General features: G+C 45.8%; 1 protein-coding gene across 1 annotated transcript in view; it reads left to right on the top strand.

The window, feature by feature from the left end:
• Positions 1-16,825, top strand: part of LOC124803399 (facilitated trehalose transporter Tret1-like) — a 134,550-nt gene extending 117,725 nt beyond the window's left edge. Inside the window, exons 5-6 of the mRNA XM_047264583.1 lie at positions 16,163-16,333; positions 16,418-16,825. Coding sequence (XP_047120539.1) covers positions 16,163-16,333; positions 16,418-16,825 — 579 coding nt within the window. The remainder of the gene's footprint in view (positions 1-16,162; positions 16,334-16,417) is intronic.
• The last annotated feature ends 527 nt before the right edge of the window (positions 16,826-17,352 follow it).

The raw sequence follows: 17,352 nt of genomic DNA on the forward strand, positions 1-17,352 counted from the left end.
GGACATCGACAAAGCCTAGAAGAAGCCTTTTCATAGCAGACTTCTTCCTGGATCGCGCGTCTCGACGCGCCTTTATCTCGGCACGTGACGCAAATCGCTACTTGCTCTCCCATTATCGAAGCAGTAGTGCGGAGCAAAAGGGCACTGGGTTGCTTCTTTCCCGACGGAGTAGTTGTAGAAAAGGACATCGGCCAAACCTAGAAAAAGCCAGTATGGAAGCAGTAGGCGGAGCCCACAGTGTGAGGAAAATAAAACTGTGTTGCTTGAGCATTTCCTGACATTCTAGTTGTAAATACGATTCTCGGGCGAGACGTCAGACGCCGTTACGAAATTTCCACAATATTTGATAGGCGCAAGTGGTCGACATCGTTTCATCAAAACCACTGGTGTCCAAAATTAAAGTAACAAACAGAAATTTTGCAAGGTTGCGTTTATTTTGCCAAAAAAACTGTATAATCAAGTGATAATAAAGCAGAAGCAATATAAAGAATACAGAACGTAAACAGATGAAATATGCTTATAAATAGACAAAAATGTTCGTTTTTTTCAGCTCAACGGATTCACACACGCATTCCGACAACTCGTTAATCTGCTCAGTATGAAGTGTGACCACCTCTGATAGAAATGCAGGCCCGACAAACGACCCGGCGTGCTGTGAATGTTGTCATCAATCTCATGTTCAGCCAGTAATGCCCATTCTTCCGGCTGGGCTGCTCGCAAGTTTTAGAGAGTAGTTGGTGGATGCTGACACGATGCAACCCGTGTCTCTAGTACATCTCAGACGTGATCTATGGCATTCAAATCGAGAGCACAAGCAGGCCATGCCATGCGTGCAATGTCTTCCGCTTCCAGAAAAACATCAACCACGCGTGCTCTATGAGGTCGACCATTATCGTCCAGCAGCACGAAGTCTGGGCCCACAGCACCTCGCAATAACCGCACACGAGGTCCCAAGATCTCGTCACGATACCTGACAGCAGTTAAACCTTGCCAATTTAACCGTGCAATTTCGTGAGGAGGTGTTCGAGTGGTCAACATAATCCCTGCCCATACCATTAAGGATCCTCCTCGCTATCAGCCTCTTTCAACAATGGTTAGGTCCCGAAATCGTGTTCCACGTTCCCTCCAGATGCGAATCCGTCGAGAATCACTGTTCAGACCAAATCATGACTCATCTGTGAAAAGAACATGAGCCCACTGTTCGACTGTCCAGGTGGAATGTTGACGGTTCCACTCTAGACGCGTCAGAGGTATACATACAGCAGTTTTCAGATAATAAACACCACTCTGCCGAAGCCTTGTGTACACCGTTTGCCTCGCTTTAGCACGTCCAGCGGATGCTGCGAGGTCAGATGCCAGTTGCCGTGCCTTACTAAGGCGGTACTGTTGCGTCCTTACAGACAAATAACGGTCCTCTCTTTCTGATGTTACACGTGGTCACCCCTCCACCCCCCCCCCCCCCCCCCCCTGGTCTTCGGGAAAGTTTCGATCTCTTATAAACTGTCGCCACATCCGGAAAACAGCGATTCACATTAAACCAACGGGCCACATCAGTTTGCGACTGACCTGCTTCCATTCTTCCCATCGATGACGTGGTCTTCCGTTGAACTGAACCTGAAACGTCCCCTCTGAAATATTTATGAATGACTGCGCTGATAAACCTCTTACATTATTTGATTTTCAAACAGCTGAGCAGAACCGAACGTACTCAGACATTTCGCCCTTTGCCTATTCTGATCAACACTAAACTGACACACAATATTTTTATCGCAAAGCAATCTGACTTTCAACAATCCCTACGAAAGAATGGCCCTGACTAACAATAACCTATACCTTTCATGAATCACTTACCTCACAAAATCTTCGTTACTCGAAGTACAGCAATACAGCGAGCGCCACTACTGCCAGGTAAATAAAAGATTCTAACTACTGAAGGCACTAACTACTGATAGGCATAGTCAGCAAATGAATGATTTTGATAGAGAACAAACAATGTATTTACCTTAATAATGTTCCAAAGTCATCATATATATATCAGTTCATGACATACAGTCTTACAAATTTACTCTCTCTGATGGAAACACGGCCAGATCATCCACTCTCAAAATTCTGCCATTTCTCTCCCCACATCCACCACTGCTGGCGGCTCACCATCCAACTGCCCAACACTACAATGGCGAATATTCCAACAATGCCAACCAGCCACAGACTGCACACAGCACAGCCAGTGATTTTCATACAGAGCGCTAGGTGACGTTACCAATATAAAAACCTAAACAGCCTACTTACAAACGCCATCTTTTGTGCAGGGCAGTTTGGATGATGGTATCGTGAATTAGACACAGGGTGGGGAAATAATCATTTGTTGCTTTAATTTTGGACGCCACTGTATTTAATGCTCATCAGTAAGAGTCAACTACACATTTATGAGGGCTATAAATAAGAGGAACAAAGTCAAAATTAAATACTCATGTATGATAAGAGTAACATTTTTAATATATCATCATCATCAGTTATCTGCTATATTAGCAGGTCCTTTGCCTCTCCATTTTCTGCGATCCATTGCTTCCTTCATAAGGCTGCTGTATGCTGTACCGTCCATCATGTCATCCAGTATCTGGAATCTCTTCTTTCCTCGCTTCCTTTTCCCTTCTACATCAGTCCGTCATTCTTTCTTAATATATGCCCAATCCAATTTCTTTTTCTTCTCTTTATTACATCTAGTAACTGCCTTTTCTCTCCCACTCTTCTCAGTACCTCTTCATTTTTTACTCTGTCCATCCAACTTATTCTTTCCATCTTCCGCCATGTGCAGATCTCAAAAGCCTCCAGCCTTTCTCTGTCTTTTTTTCCTCACAGTCCATGTTTCAGCGCCATATAGAAGAACACTCCATACAAGACATTTTATGAGTCTCTTTCTGAGTTCTCTGTCCATACCGCTGCAGAAGATTCTCCTTTTCTTATAAAACGCCTCTTTTGCCATTGCTATCCTTGTTTTAATTTCTGTGGTGCGCTTCCAGTCGGTGTCTATCCTGCTTCCAAGATACTTAAAATTTTGCACCTGTTCTAGTGTTTCTCCATTCAGCACAATTTTTATTTCCTTATTTCCTCCTATTGCCAATACTTTTGTTTTATTTGTGTTAATTTTCATTTTAATATGTGTGCAAACATAAAAACAGTATATCCCGTAAGCAAAAGCAGAACATTTGCCACTACCGCAGTACAATGAAAAGAATAAAGGAGCAGTAGATATCCGACACATGGCTGGCTCATGGACGGGCCTGTCTTCTAGGAGAATGTATTCATAGTTCTGTGTTCCACGTTAAAGCCCGTAAACGGAGCAGTGTAAGGTACATCCCAACTTCTGGGTGGATCCGTTACAATACTATCGAATGATTGGTAAAAAGTTACGTCAAACAGTTACGTCGTTCCTGTCAGAATGCTCAATAGTCGAACACATCCTTTGTATCGTTTTGGAAAGATAATAAAATAAAAACCCTTGGATGCACATCAGATCTCGGACCTTAACAGATGGAAAATACTTGTCTTCCCGGGAGAGTAAGATCTGCGGCTGGATCGCGTGTAGCGTAGCTCGAAGGTATAAGGTGACCATCCTTGACATCAGCGGCCACACGTCTGCTGAGGATCCACACACTCTGCGATGTTCGTCCCTATCAATCAGGCGACACTGCGACGAGATGGTTGCGTTAGACATGCAAATAGTGTGTAATCACAATCGCATTGACAACAAGTTTGGCCGTACCAAGAAAGCCACAGTGGATGGCACGTCACACCATGGGCCATAGAGTCGTCAAATGGCGACTCTCAGTCATATACCGGGCAAAGTTCCTCATCAGTAGATCATATACTCGTATGACCCTCAATGTTGGAGCTCTGTTGCTGGGTAATTCAGCATACACATAGCTATATTCACCGTCTGGGTACTTGAGAGAGATGGCATAATCTGTGCAATGGCACACTTCGGGACCAGCCAGAGATACCCACAGTGGCCGATCAGTGTCTCAGTAAGGGCCACAGTATTGACTACAAAAAAACACCAGAATCCTCTCGCCGATATTTCCGTACAGGGGCAGTGTTATTAAAGAAGCCGTGGAAATTCGCAACTCGACTTATCTGGTGAACAGGAACGCAGGATACCAGATTAGTAAGGCATGCGACCCAGCGCTGGCCATTTTAAAATCACATCAACTTAGAGAAACATCATGAAATGTATTCACTGTTGCGAATATGGATAACAAGCAGCTGTATAGCAGAATGACGTTAGTGAAAATTTGTGCCGGACCGGAACTAGAAATTGGATTTCCCCATTATCACGAGCGCTTGCCTTACCATTTGGCTATCAGTGCACGAATTACGGCCCGACCCAAACTTACACACTACTGGCCATGAAAACTGGTACACCAAGAAGAAATGCAGATGATAAACGGGTAGTCAATGGACAAATAAATTATACTAGAACTGACATTTGATTACATTTTCACTCAGTTTGGGTACATAGATCCCGAGAAATCAGTACCCAGAACAACCACCTCTGGCCGTAATAACGGCCTTGATACGCCTCGGCATTAAGTCAAACAGAACTTGGATAGCGTGTACAGGTACAGCTGCCCATGCACCTTCAACACGATACCACAGTTCATCCAGAGTAGTGACTGGCGTATTGTGACTAGCCATTTGCTCGGCCACCATTGACCAGACGTTTTCAATTGGTGAGAGATCTGGAAAATGTGCTGGCCAGGGCAGCAGGTGAACATTTTCTGTATCCAGAAAGGCCCTTATAGGACCTGCAACATGCGGTCGTGCATGATACTGCTGAAATGTAGAGATTCGCAGGGATCGAATGAAAGGTAGAGCCACGGCTCGTAACAAATCTGAAATGTAACGTCCACTGTTCAAAGTGCCGTCAATGCGAACAAGAGGTGACCGAGACGTGTAACCAATGGCACCCCATACCATCACGCCGGGTGATACGCCAGTATGGCGATGACGAGTACACGCTTCCAATGTGCGTTCACCGTGATGTCGCCAAACACGGATGGGACCATCATGATGCTGTAAACAGAACCTGGATTCATCCGAAAAAATGACGTTTTGCCATTCGTGCACCCAGGTTCGTCGTTGAGCACACCATCGCAGGCGCTCCTGTCTGTGATGCAGACTAAAGGGTAACCGCAGCCATGGTCTCCGATCTGATAGTCCGTGCTGCTGCAAACGTCGTCGAACTGTTCGTGCAGATGGTTGTTGTCTTGCAAAGGTCCCCTTCTGCTGACTCAGGGATCGAGACGTGGCTGCACGATCCGTTACAACCATGCGGATAAGATGCCTGTCATCTCGACTGCTAGTGATACGAGGCCGTTGGGACCCAGCATTGTGTTCCATATTACCCTCCTGAACCCACCGATTCCATATCCTGCTAACAGTCATTGAATCTCGACCAACGCGAGCAACAATGTCGCGATACGATAAACCGCAATCGCGATAAGCTACAATCCGACCTTTACGAAAGTCGGAAACGTGATGGTACGCATTTCTCCTCCCTACACGAGGCATCGCAACAACGTTTCACCATGCAACGCCGGTCAACTGCTGCTTGTGTATGAGAAATCGGTTGGAAACTCTCCTCATGTGAGCACGTTGTAGGTGTCGCCACCGGCGCCAACTTTGTGCGAATGCTCTGAAAAGCTAATCATTTGCATATCACAGCATGTTCTTCCTGTCGGTTAAATTTCGCGACTGTAGCACGTCATCTAGGTGGTATAGCAATTTTAATGGCCAGTAGTGTACATGTCGTCAGTCATGTGTCTATAACCTGGCCACCCATTACGTATTTTCCCGTGGAGGGGAGACGTTTTACTTGAAAGCCGTATAACCGATGTCACCGGATAAATACGATACTGTAGTGCCTGTTTTTTTTTTTTCGAATTACGACGTGATGATCCTTCGGACATGCATGCATGTCCTAAGGAACGTTACATCATAATTCGTAATAACAAAGGCACTGCAATATCGCAATATCGTATCGCAGAGTTTAAAGAGGAACTGTCAGTCGCACAAGGGATACGCTGCGATGGCGACATAGATATCCGGATGACACCAGCGTGGACGGGCACACGCCAGCGCGGACACGTATATCGGCAGGGGGGTCCCGACAGAGGGCGCTGGAGCGGCCGACAGCAGCACACAGTGAGGCTGGCAGCCTTTGCGTCGAAGCTGTCTGTCCATCCTCTGACAGGTTGTGTGGCTATCTCGCTGCCGATCAGGATGTTTGTGCTACCGGTACTTAAAGTTTGCTGATTCACACGTGTGTAGTTTCTTTTAGTCTAGCATAAATAGGAGGCTACGGTCACAGTATCAGCTGTCTGTGTACCGCACCTGAAGACTCCGTCAGTTGCGAATGTGAAATATTGTGGTAATTTCACAACAACATCCGATGTCTCGAAAAATGGTGGTTCAAGTGGTTCTGAGCACTATGGGACTTAACATCTATGGTCATCAGTCCCCTAGAACTTAGAACTACTTAAACCTAACTAAGCTAAGGACATCACACAACACCCAGTCATCACGAAGCAGAGAAAATCCCTGACCCGCAGGGAATCGAACCCGGGAACCCGGGCGCGGGAAGCGAGAACACTACCGCACGACCACGAGCTGCGGACCCCCGATGTTTCGCCCAGAACCGTATCTTCAAAATAACTTTGAGTGCCAGAATGAGATTTTCACTCTGCAGCGGAGTGTGCACTGATATGAAACTTCCTGACAGATTAAAACTGTGTGCCGGACCGAAACTCGAACTCCGGACCTTTGCCTTTCGCGGGCAAGTGCTATGCCATATGAGCTACCCAAGCACGACTGACGCCCCATCCTCACAGCTTTACGTCCGACAGTACCTCGTCTCCTACTTTCCAAACTTAACAGAAGCTCTCCTGCGAACCTTGCAGAACTAGGACTCCTGAAAGAAAGGATATTGCGGAGACACGGCTTAGCCACAGCCTAGGGGTTGTTTCCAGAATGATATTTTCACTCTGCAGAGGAGTGTGCACTGATATAAAACTTCTTGGCAGATTAAAACTGTGTGCCGGACCGAGACTGGAACTCGGGACCTTGTGCAAGGTTCGCAGGAGAGCTTTTGTGAAGTTTGGAAAGTAGGAGACGAGGTACTGGCGGAAGTAGAACTGTGAGGACGGGGCGTGAGTCGTGCTAGGGTAGTTCAGATGGCAGAGTACTTGCCCGCGAAAGGCAAAGGTCCCGAGTTCGAGTCTCGGTCCGGCACAAAGTTTTCATCTGCCAGGAAGTTCCAACTTTGAGTGCTATTGACAAGGAATTTCAGATCTATTCCGTATTTCCGGATTTCCGGAAGGCTTTTGACAGTGTACCACACAAGCGGCTCGTAGTGAAATTGCGTGCTTACGGAATATCGTCTCAGTTATGTGACTGGATTTGTGATTTCCTGTGCGTGACGTCGCAGTTCGTAGTAATTGACGGAAAGTCATCGAGTAAAACAGAAGTGATTTCTGGCATTCCCCAAGGTAGTGTTACAGGCCCTTTGCTGTTCCTTATCTATATAAACGATTTGGGAGACAATCTGAGCAGCCTTCTTCCGTTGTTTGCAGATGACGCTGTCGTTTATCGACTAAAAAAGTCATCAGAAGATCAAAACAAACTGCAAAACGATTTAGAAGAAATATCGGAATGGTGCGAAAAGTGGCAGTTGACCCTCAATAACGAAAAGTGTGAGGTCATCCACATGAGTGCCAAAAGGAGCTCGTTAAACTTCGGTTACACTATAAATCAGTCTAATCTAAATGCCGTAAATTCAACTAAATACCTAGGTATTACAATTACGAACAACTTAAATTGGAAGGAACACATAGAAAATGTTGTGGGGATGGCTAACCAAAGACTGCATTTTACTGACAGGGCACTTAGAAAATGTAACAGACCTACTAAGGAGACTGCCTACACTATGCTTCTCCGTCACCTTTTAGAATACTGCTGCGCGTTGGGATCCTTACCAGGTAGGACTGACGGAGTACATCGAAAAAGTTCAAAGAAAGGGAGCCCGTTCTGTATTATCGCGAAATATGAGAGCGAGTGTCACAGAAATGATATAGGATTTGGGCTGGAAATCGTTAAAAGAAATTCCAGTCACCAACTTTCTCATCCGAATGCGAAAATATTTTGTTGACACCGACCTACATAGGGAGGAACGATCACCACGATAAAATAAGGGAAATCAGAGCTCATACGGAAAGATATGTGTGTTCATTCTTTCCGCGCGCTATACGAGATTGGAATAATAGAGAATTGTGAAGGTGGTTCGATGAACCCTCTGCCAGGCACTTAAATGTGATTTGCAGAGTATCCATGTAGATGTAGATGTAGAACACTTGTTCGGAAGACAATTTCAAAGGGTCCCGCAAATTAGCATTTTAATTGTTACATTGAAAGCAACCTCCACTTATTCTTAGTGTTTAATCTCCATACTCTCTAATAATAGGGAGTGGCCAATACAATCACAATTATCAGAAGCAACTGCAGAAGATCAGTGTATGAGATTTTCCCCATATATATTCTATGGTTTTACTGTAGATGGATTTCCTTGTCTATGCAGCGTGTGAGCAGTTATTACACTGAAGTGCCAAAGAAGCTGGTACACCTGCCTAATATCGTGTAGGGATCCTGCGAGCACGCAGAAGTCCCGCAGTACGACGTGGCATGGACTCGACTGATGTCTGACACCATTATTCCAGCAGGGCTGTCCATTAATCCGTAAGAGTACGAGAGGGTGGAGATTTTTTCTCAACAGCACGTTGCAAAGCATCCCAGATATGCTCAATAACGTTCGTGTCTGGGGAGTTTGGTGGTCAGCGGAAGTGTTTAAACTCAGAAGAGTGTTTCTTGAGCTACTATGGAGCAACTCTGGACGTGTGGGATGTCGCACTGTCCTGCTGAAATTGCCCAAGTCCGTCGAAATGCACAATGGACATGAATAGATGTCGGTGATGAGAAAGGATGCTTATGTAAGTGTCACCGGTCACAGTTGTATCTAGACGTATCAGGGATCCCATATCACTCGAATTGCACACGCCCCACACCATTATAGAGCCTACACCAGCTGGAACAGTCCCCTATTGACATGCAGCGTCCATGGATTCATGAGGTTATCCCCATACTTGTACAAGTTCATCCGCTCGATACAATTTGAAACGAGACTCGTCCGACCAGGCAACATGTTTCCATTCATCAAAAGTCCAATGTCGGTGTTGACTGGTCTAGGTGAGGCGTAAAGCTTTGTGTCGTGCAGTCATCAAGGGTACACGAGTGGGTCTTCGGCTCCGGAAGCCCATATCGATGGTTGAATGGTTCGCACGCTGACACTTGTTGATGGTCCAGCATTGAAATGTGCTGCAATTTGCCGAAGGATTGCACTTCTGTCACCCTGAACGATTCTCTTCAGTCTTCGTTGATCCCGTTCTTAAAGGATCTTTTTCCGGCTTCAGGGATGTCGGGGATTTGATGTTTTATCGCATTCATGATAGCACGGTACACTCGTGAAAAGGTCGTACGCCAGAATCCTCGCTTCAACTCTACCTCGGAAACTATGTGTCCCATCGCTCGTACGCCGACGATAACACCACTTTCAAACTCACTTAAATGTTGATAACCTGCGATTGTAGCAGCAGTAATCGATCTAACAACTACGCCAGACAGTTTTTGTCTTATATAGGCGTTGCTGACTGCAGCGCCATATTCTGCCTGTTTACTTATGTCAGTATTTGAATAACCACGGCTATACCAGTTTCTTTGGCGCTTAGTGTATTACTCGGTATAGGGAAATGATTGGATTGTCGTCAGCCATGAACTGGGCCACGGGTGGGGCGTGACTTTGTGAAGGGAGTTTTGTATAGGCGGAGGCACTCCTCTGGCGTTGTCCGAGATAATAGTTGCATGTTCCTCCAGTAGTCTGAGGTGAGTTCAGAGATGTCTTGCAGGCACGGAGCTATAGGCGATGGCAAGACTGGACGTGAACATAGTTACGTACCTTTTTCTTGTCTTGAGACTGATCCTTTTGGACATGCCGACCTGATGGTGCCAGAAGAATTGGCGCTGAACGAATGTGTCTTCTCGGTAGATGCTTGGACGCGTCTCAGGTTAGTTAGTGGAAAGAGAAACCCTCTTTTTAGCTATGACGCAAGGACATTCTGTAAAAGTATCCACATTCCTTGACAGGCTAGCGCCAGGAGAATAGATTGAGCAAAGATGCACTGTTTTCCGTGCTCCTTGTCTTTCTCTCTCTCTAGTGATCGTTCGTGGAAAATTTTCTTGTGATCTCGTCAGGAGGGGATGATAGAAAGTCAGTTCCTCTCTGCACCATTGGGTAGCCTAAAAACTTTAATGTAGTGGAGATATAAACTAAAAATCTCTCTCGCCTGATTGGCAGATAAATTGTTGTTTCTACTCGACTGTGTAGCAAACTGTCTTGCGCGTTTGTTATGCTGATCCAAAGTGAAGCTAAGAAAAGAAGTAGTAGGTTCATCCAGGTTTTAGATTCGGAAGTAGAAGCCTCTGGTTGTTGGGCTGCGGAGGTAGCAGCACAGGTCTCCATTGGAGAACATTAGCTCCTGATGGGCGACACAGTAAATTCCTGTTGGTAACTGCAGCTCTGCAGGCCTTGATCGCTCTGAGACGCGAGTTTTTAACCAGATCAATTTCAGTATTCTCGTTAAATTCCTAATTCTTAGTTTGCAAAAGGATTACTGATTTTCTACTAAAATCCCGGTGCAACATTTTCAAGAACTGTTGAGGCAAATGCCGACTGTGTGATCTGCTTCCCAGTTGGGCTGGATGACTGATCTTTTCGTACCTATAACATGGTGGTCCACGCCATCGTTTCTGGCTCTATCGGGTGATTCGAGCCTCGAGCTCTGGTGGTTTGACAGGACTCACTTCAAATTCTGTTGCCTCACCAACTATCTTTGGGTGCGCACACACGAGAGTTTTATGTGTGGTATTAACAATCATATAAGCAGATAAATGGTCATCAGATTTTTTTTTTAATTTGTAAGCCGACGCTACCACAACACATTGGAGGAACCACTGGAGAAATATTAAATGATCAGAAGTTATATGAATTAGTTTTTTTCCTTACTATAAATTATATATTTCCCTTCCATATTACTTACCTGTGTTTAACAGGATCAGCACTAGACATTGTATTAGTGACATCTTCTTCGTTCTATTATCAGCAAAGGAAAAGCGACGCATCGTACTAAGAAAATGTTGTACGTGAAAAGTTAATATTAGCAAAGAGGATACCTGTCTGCGCTACAACAGGGCACCAGTTAACTATCCCTCCTACCTACTCACATTTTTGTTTTCCATTCGTGGAAGATGCGCTGTAATCGAGAAATATTCCGTTTGCTTATTTTTGCAATTAAGAACCGACACATTTGGCTCCACATTCCATGTACGATGTAAATGTGAACATTTGGTTCTAACAGTCCATATTAATGTTCGAGTTCGACATTTACTGTAGGCCTTGGATGTACTACATTTCTGTCCCCATCGGGATGCTTGATTTCGGTGAGTCCCCTTGCCTCTTAGCATTGAGGTGTTCGTTTTTCGGAGCGTATCCATGGCAGGTGCTCGTGTGACTATCACTTTATGGACAGTTTACCTTGTTAAGACGATTATCGTCTGTATTCCGCAGGTAGCCGCGTAGGGGCCAGTGCAAGAGTTGCGGCGGTTGGGCGGAAACTCAAACCTAAATCAGTTACTCTGATAGTGGGGCTCAAGGGAGACCATCGAAATCAACCATTTTGACGGTTTGGGGACTCATCACAAACAACGCAGTAGGGAACAGAAAAATACACTACCATAAAAGTAGCTTATTTGCCAAAAATGTGAATGCTGGCCATATTAATTGTATGGCACAATCACATTTACAACACTTAAGTAACGGTGTGAAAATTGCCGAACTATCAGTTTAATAAGCCACGGCTGCAAAATACTAATATGACTTCTTTACAGACAAATGGAAAACTGGTAGAAATCGACCTCGGGAAAGATCAGTTTGGCAATATTGACCCTACGACTTATCTTAGAAGAAAGATTAAGGAAAGGCAAACCTACGTTTCTAGCATTTGTAGACTTAGAGAAAGCTTTTGATAATGTTGATTGGAATACTCTCTTTCAAATTCTGAAGGTGGCAGGGGTAAATACGGGAAGCGAAAGGTTATTTACAATTTGTACAGAAACCGGATGGCAGTTATGAGAGTCGAGGGGCATGAAAGGGAAGCAGTGGTTGGGAAGGGAGTGAGACATGGTTGTAGTCTATCCCCGATGTTGTTCAATCTGTATATTGAGCAAGGAGTAAAGGAAACAAAAGAAAAATTCCGAGTAGGTATTAAAATCCATGGAGAAGAAATAACAACACTGAGGTTCGCCGATGACACTGTAATTCCGTCAGAGACTGCAAAGGACTTGGAGGAGCAACTGAACGGAATGGACAGTGTCTTGAAAGGAGGGCATAAGATGAACATCAGCAAAAGCAAAACGAGAATAATGACATGTAGCCGAATTAAATGGGGTGATGCTAATGGTATTAGATTAGGAAATGAGACGCTTAAAGTAGTAAATGAGATTTGTTATTTGGGGAGCAAACTAACGAATGATGTACGAAGTGGAGAGGATATAAAATGTAGACTGGCAATGGCAAGGCAAGCGTTTCTAAAGAAGAGAAATTTGTTAACATCGAGTAATGATTTAAGTGTCAGGAAGTCGTTTCTGAAAGTATTTGTATGGAGAGTAGCCATGTATGGAAGTGAAACGTGGACGATAAATAGTTAAGACAAAAAGAAAATACAAGCTTTCGAAATGTGGTGCTACAGAAGAATGCTAAGGATTAGATGGGTAGATCACATAACTAATGAGGAGGTATTGAATAGAACTGGGGAGGAGTTTGTGGCACAACTTGACTAGAAGAAGGGATCGGTTGGTAGGACATATTCTGAGGCGTCAAGGGATCACCGATTTAGTATTGGAGGGCAGCGTGGAGGGTAAAAATAGTAGAGGGAGACAAAGAGATGAATAAGCTAAGCATATTCAGAAGGATGTAGGTTGCAGTAGGTATTGGGAGATGAAGAAGCTTGCGCAGGAGAGAGTAGCATGGAGAGCTGTATCAAACCAGTCTCTGAACTGAAGACGACAACAACAAACGTAACTTTTGAACATCGTTATCAACGGTTAAAACGCAAAGGATTACATTTACATCGTAAATTAAATGCAAAGTAAACTGCGTTGGTTCTTAATTGCGCAAACAGGCACACTTGATAATTGTCGATTACAGCGCCACCTACCGCGAACGGGGAACAATGGTTTGAGTAAACTGTACGAATTTTTCGGTGTAGAATACGTATTTGCAATAAAATGTCGGGGTTCCGATTTGAAAATACAAACTTGATCATGTGATGTGTGCTTAACACATGGCTGGTTGTAACACGCACGATCCTTCCCTTTAATAATATTAGCTTCTTACGTATAACCATCCGGCCGATGTGGCCGAGTGGTTCTAGGCACTTCAGTCCGGAACCGCGCGACTGCGACGCTCGCAGGTTCTAATCGTGCCTCGGGCATGGATGTGTGTGATGTACTTAGGTTAGTTAGGTTCAAGTAGTTCTAAGTTGTAGGGGACTAATGACCTCAGATGTTAAGTCCCATAGCGCTCAGAGCCATTTGAACCATTTCATGTATGGAGCGTCGGTTTCGAGATATTTAGTTGCCTCAAGTTAAAACACATTGTAGGCCTATACACAGGTTACTCCCAAATTACACCGACAGACTTCGATGGAATGTAGACGGTATTTTGAGGAACAAAATGAGGTTGGCACCCGTGTCATTCAACGATACTACAGAGCGTCGTAACTATAGAGGCGGGCTCCTACCGCATTGCCTCCCTTACAGCAGATAGGGTGACGTTGTACGCGAACGGACCGTGGGGAGGTCGAAATACTGATACCCAGTGATCGCGACTTAACTGCCACGACCGGCAGTGGAGCAGGTGAGCTAGCTGCCGCGTAGGCTGGCCTTGTCTTCTGTGAATGCGATGCTCTGCTACCGTTGTAGCTGACGGTGTCGGACACGGGCTTCCATCGTCAGTGTATTGTCTTCCGGAATCCTTTACACAGTCTCCGATGTATGCTGTATAGTATACAGGACGTTGCAGACCGAGAACAACAGCACCAGAGTTACGGGGGCGAACGTCAGCCTACGCAGCAGCTATCGCTGCCTATAACGCCGAGTGCGGAGCAATCGGACACGTTACATGAATGACGGTTGACCTCCCGAGACGTCGGCGCCTTTATTGAATTTAAAGGACAGGAAACGTGAACGCAGCCAAACGGGGAGCAACTTGTAACCTCCCCGCATAAAATACGATGACAATGATAATGAAATTGTGCAAAAATATTAAGTCCCCACAAAATTAACGTTAAGATGAACCTGATAAATTTTTTAAGGGCAGCTGCGCTGACCTTCGGCCCTGTGCAATAATTAAACCTGAACACAAAAACCAATATTCTTACCTCAGTAAACTGCATCTATATCTGCTCTTATTTTTCGGCACAGCTCCGTGCAATGCTGGCCCATGTTTAATTTTGATTCTTGGAGGGAATGCATAGGAAATATTATTTAACTTGAAATGAATCTTTTTCTTTAAAAAGGGTACTTTAAAAGAAAATTATTATTGGGGCAATTCTTGAACAAATTAATTACAATTAACATATGTCAGTAGCTGAGCGCAATGCTGCTTCATTACCTTCGATAACAATATACCTCGTCCAGAACCGTGACCAGAGACCCATGTCGACGCCCGCTCAGTACAACCGTCCACTCGCTACAGCTACTGCCGACTCCTCACACACAACTTACGACTGAGTCCAACTCACAACTGCAACTGAACTCTCGCGCGGTCAAGCGCAGACTAGCAACGATAAATAACTCTCTGGTCAGAGATTCTGTCATGCCTCGCCATCGCTGTCAATGAATACACTGAATACATACGTGTTTCAAACTATGAGTGCAGAAACTGCGGCAGGCATCAGACAACAGGACCCAAGATACGTACATTACGTTTTAGTCCGATGGTACAGGAAATTAAATACATTGTACAAAGAAAACGACATGTGAAACACACATTGAAAACTAATGTTCCATTGCGATCGAGACTGTTTTCTTCATTTGTTTAAATTAGGTGCCGGCCGCTGTGGCCGAGCAGTTCTGGGCGCTTCAGTCTGGTACCGCGCGACTGCTGGGGTGACAGGTTCAAATCCTGCCTCGGGCGTGGATGTGTGTGATGTCCTTAGGTTAGTTAGGTTTAAGTAGTTCTAAGTTCTGGGGGACTGATGACATCAGATGGTAAGTCCCATAGTGCTCAGAGCCATTTGAAACTTTTTTTTTTTTTAAATTAGGTTATCGGAGCGATGGCACTTGCCGCAACAACGCTTTTACCTCTTACGAATTAAATTCAATTACAAAGGGTATCCCACACACAAAACAGGTACGTCTAACGTTCGAATCTTCTCTGATTGGAGAGGTTCTCCATGCAGAATATATGAGGGTTGTCCTGCGACCAGTATTTGCAATTCTGGGAGTTGACATAACCTGACAAATGAAACCCTGTCTCATCTGACATGAAGTGAAGCAAGTGGTCCTAGTAATCGTTATCAACAGATGTTAACAGCTAGTTGCAATAATGAACTCTTTTCTCCTGGTCCTCAGATTTCAACTCTTGCGCTATACTCACACGATACGCTTTTAATTTCATATCTTTTAGTACACGATGACACTGCGTGCGAGATATATCAACCTGCAATGGTAACCTCCTTGTCGTCCGCTGTGGCCGAGCGGTTCTAGCCGCTTCAGTCTGGAACCGAGCTGCTGCTACGGTCGCAGGTTCGAATCCTGCCTAGGGCATGGATGTGTGTGATGTCCTTAGGTTAGTTAGGTTTAAGTAGCTCTAAGTTCTAGGGGACTGATGACCTCAGGTGATAAGTCCCATAGTGCTCAGAGCCATTTGAACCACTTGATGACACGCGCGGTGACGTACGCTGTTAACGCGACACGGGACTGTTTGCTGCCGCAGGTGCTGGTGCTGATCGCGAACCTGCAGCTGTGCGGCAACTTCATCGTGATGAACTACGCGGTGGAGCTGTTCTCGGAGGCGGGCAGCAGCGTGCCGGCTGCGTGGGCGGCCGTGGTGGTGGCCGCGCTGCAGCTGGCCGCCAGCGCGCTCACCTCGCAGCTGGTGGACCGCGCCGGCCGCCGCCCGCTGCTGCTGGCCTCCAACGCCGCCGTCGCCGGCTGCCTCGCCGCGCTCGGCGGCTACTTCTACGCCAAGCGGCTCGGCCTCGACGTCTCCCCCGTCTGGTGGCTGCCCGTGGCGTCGCTCTCGCTCTTCGTCGCCGCCTGCAACCTGGGCATCGCCGCGCTCGTCTTCGTCATCCTCAACGAGATGTTCGCGCCCGACATGGCGCACATCGCCATCTCCATCGGCATCCCCACCTTCCTGCTGGCCGCCTTCGCGGTGCTCAAGGCCTACGTGTACATGCTCGCCTGGCTGGACATCTACGGCTCCTACTGGCTGTTTGCCGCCTGCACCCTGGCCTCCAACGTGTACATCTTCTTCTTCCTGCCAGAGACGAAGGGTCGGCCGATTGCCGACATCGTAGCGGAGCTGAACGGTGGCGCGAAGAAGTCTGCGCGCCACGAAATGTACGATCCCGTCGCACAGTCAGAGAAAGCGTGACCACTCTCTGGGACCGAGGACCACTAACCTAGCCAGCGAGGATGAACCTTACTCGAAGGAACGAGTTCCTTATAGATGGTGCACGACCTCCACAAACCATTCTCGTAACACTGCGAATTCTTAGGTATTCGAGTGTGAGCGAAATTTACTGACAAAACTTCAGAGACCAATCAGAAATTTCTACAAAACGAGACGCTGTGTCCCAACGTACATTACGTCAAAGGCAATTTCGATACGACATTCCGGATGTTGTAAATAGTCTTCACGTGTCTGCCGCCGGATGACGTTGTGCAAATCCCACAATATTTCCTCGGAGCAACTGTCGGACATCATCAGGTGGTTGAACCTCGCTGGTGGCTAGGTACGACTGACAAGATCCGCATGTTTTTTTTTTTTTTTCATTATTGATTTTCAATTCCCCCCGAAGGGGGCGTGCTGGCAGCAGCTTAGTATGCTGCTCTACAGCCTACAGACTTTTTTAAAAACGGAAGAGGAAAAGAAACAAGAAAAACAGGCGATACAACAGT

Source organism: Schistocerca piceifrons, chromosome 6 (assembly GCF_021461385.2).
Source record: "Schistocerca piceifrons isolate TAMUIC-IGC-003096 chromosome 6, iqSchPice1.1, whole genome shotgun sequence".
Lineage (NCBI taxonomy): Eukaryota > Metazoa > Arthropoda > Insecta > Orthoptera > Acrididae > Schistocerca > Schistocerca piceifrons.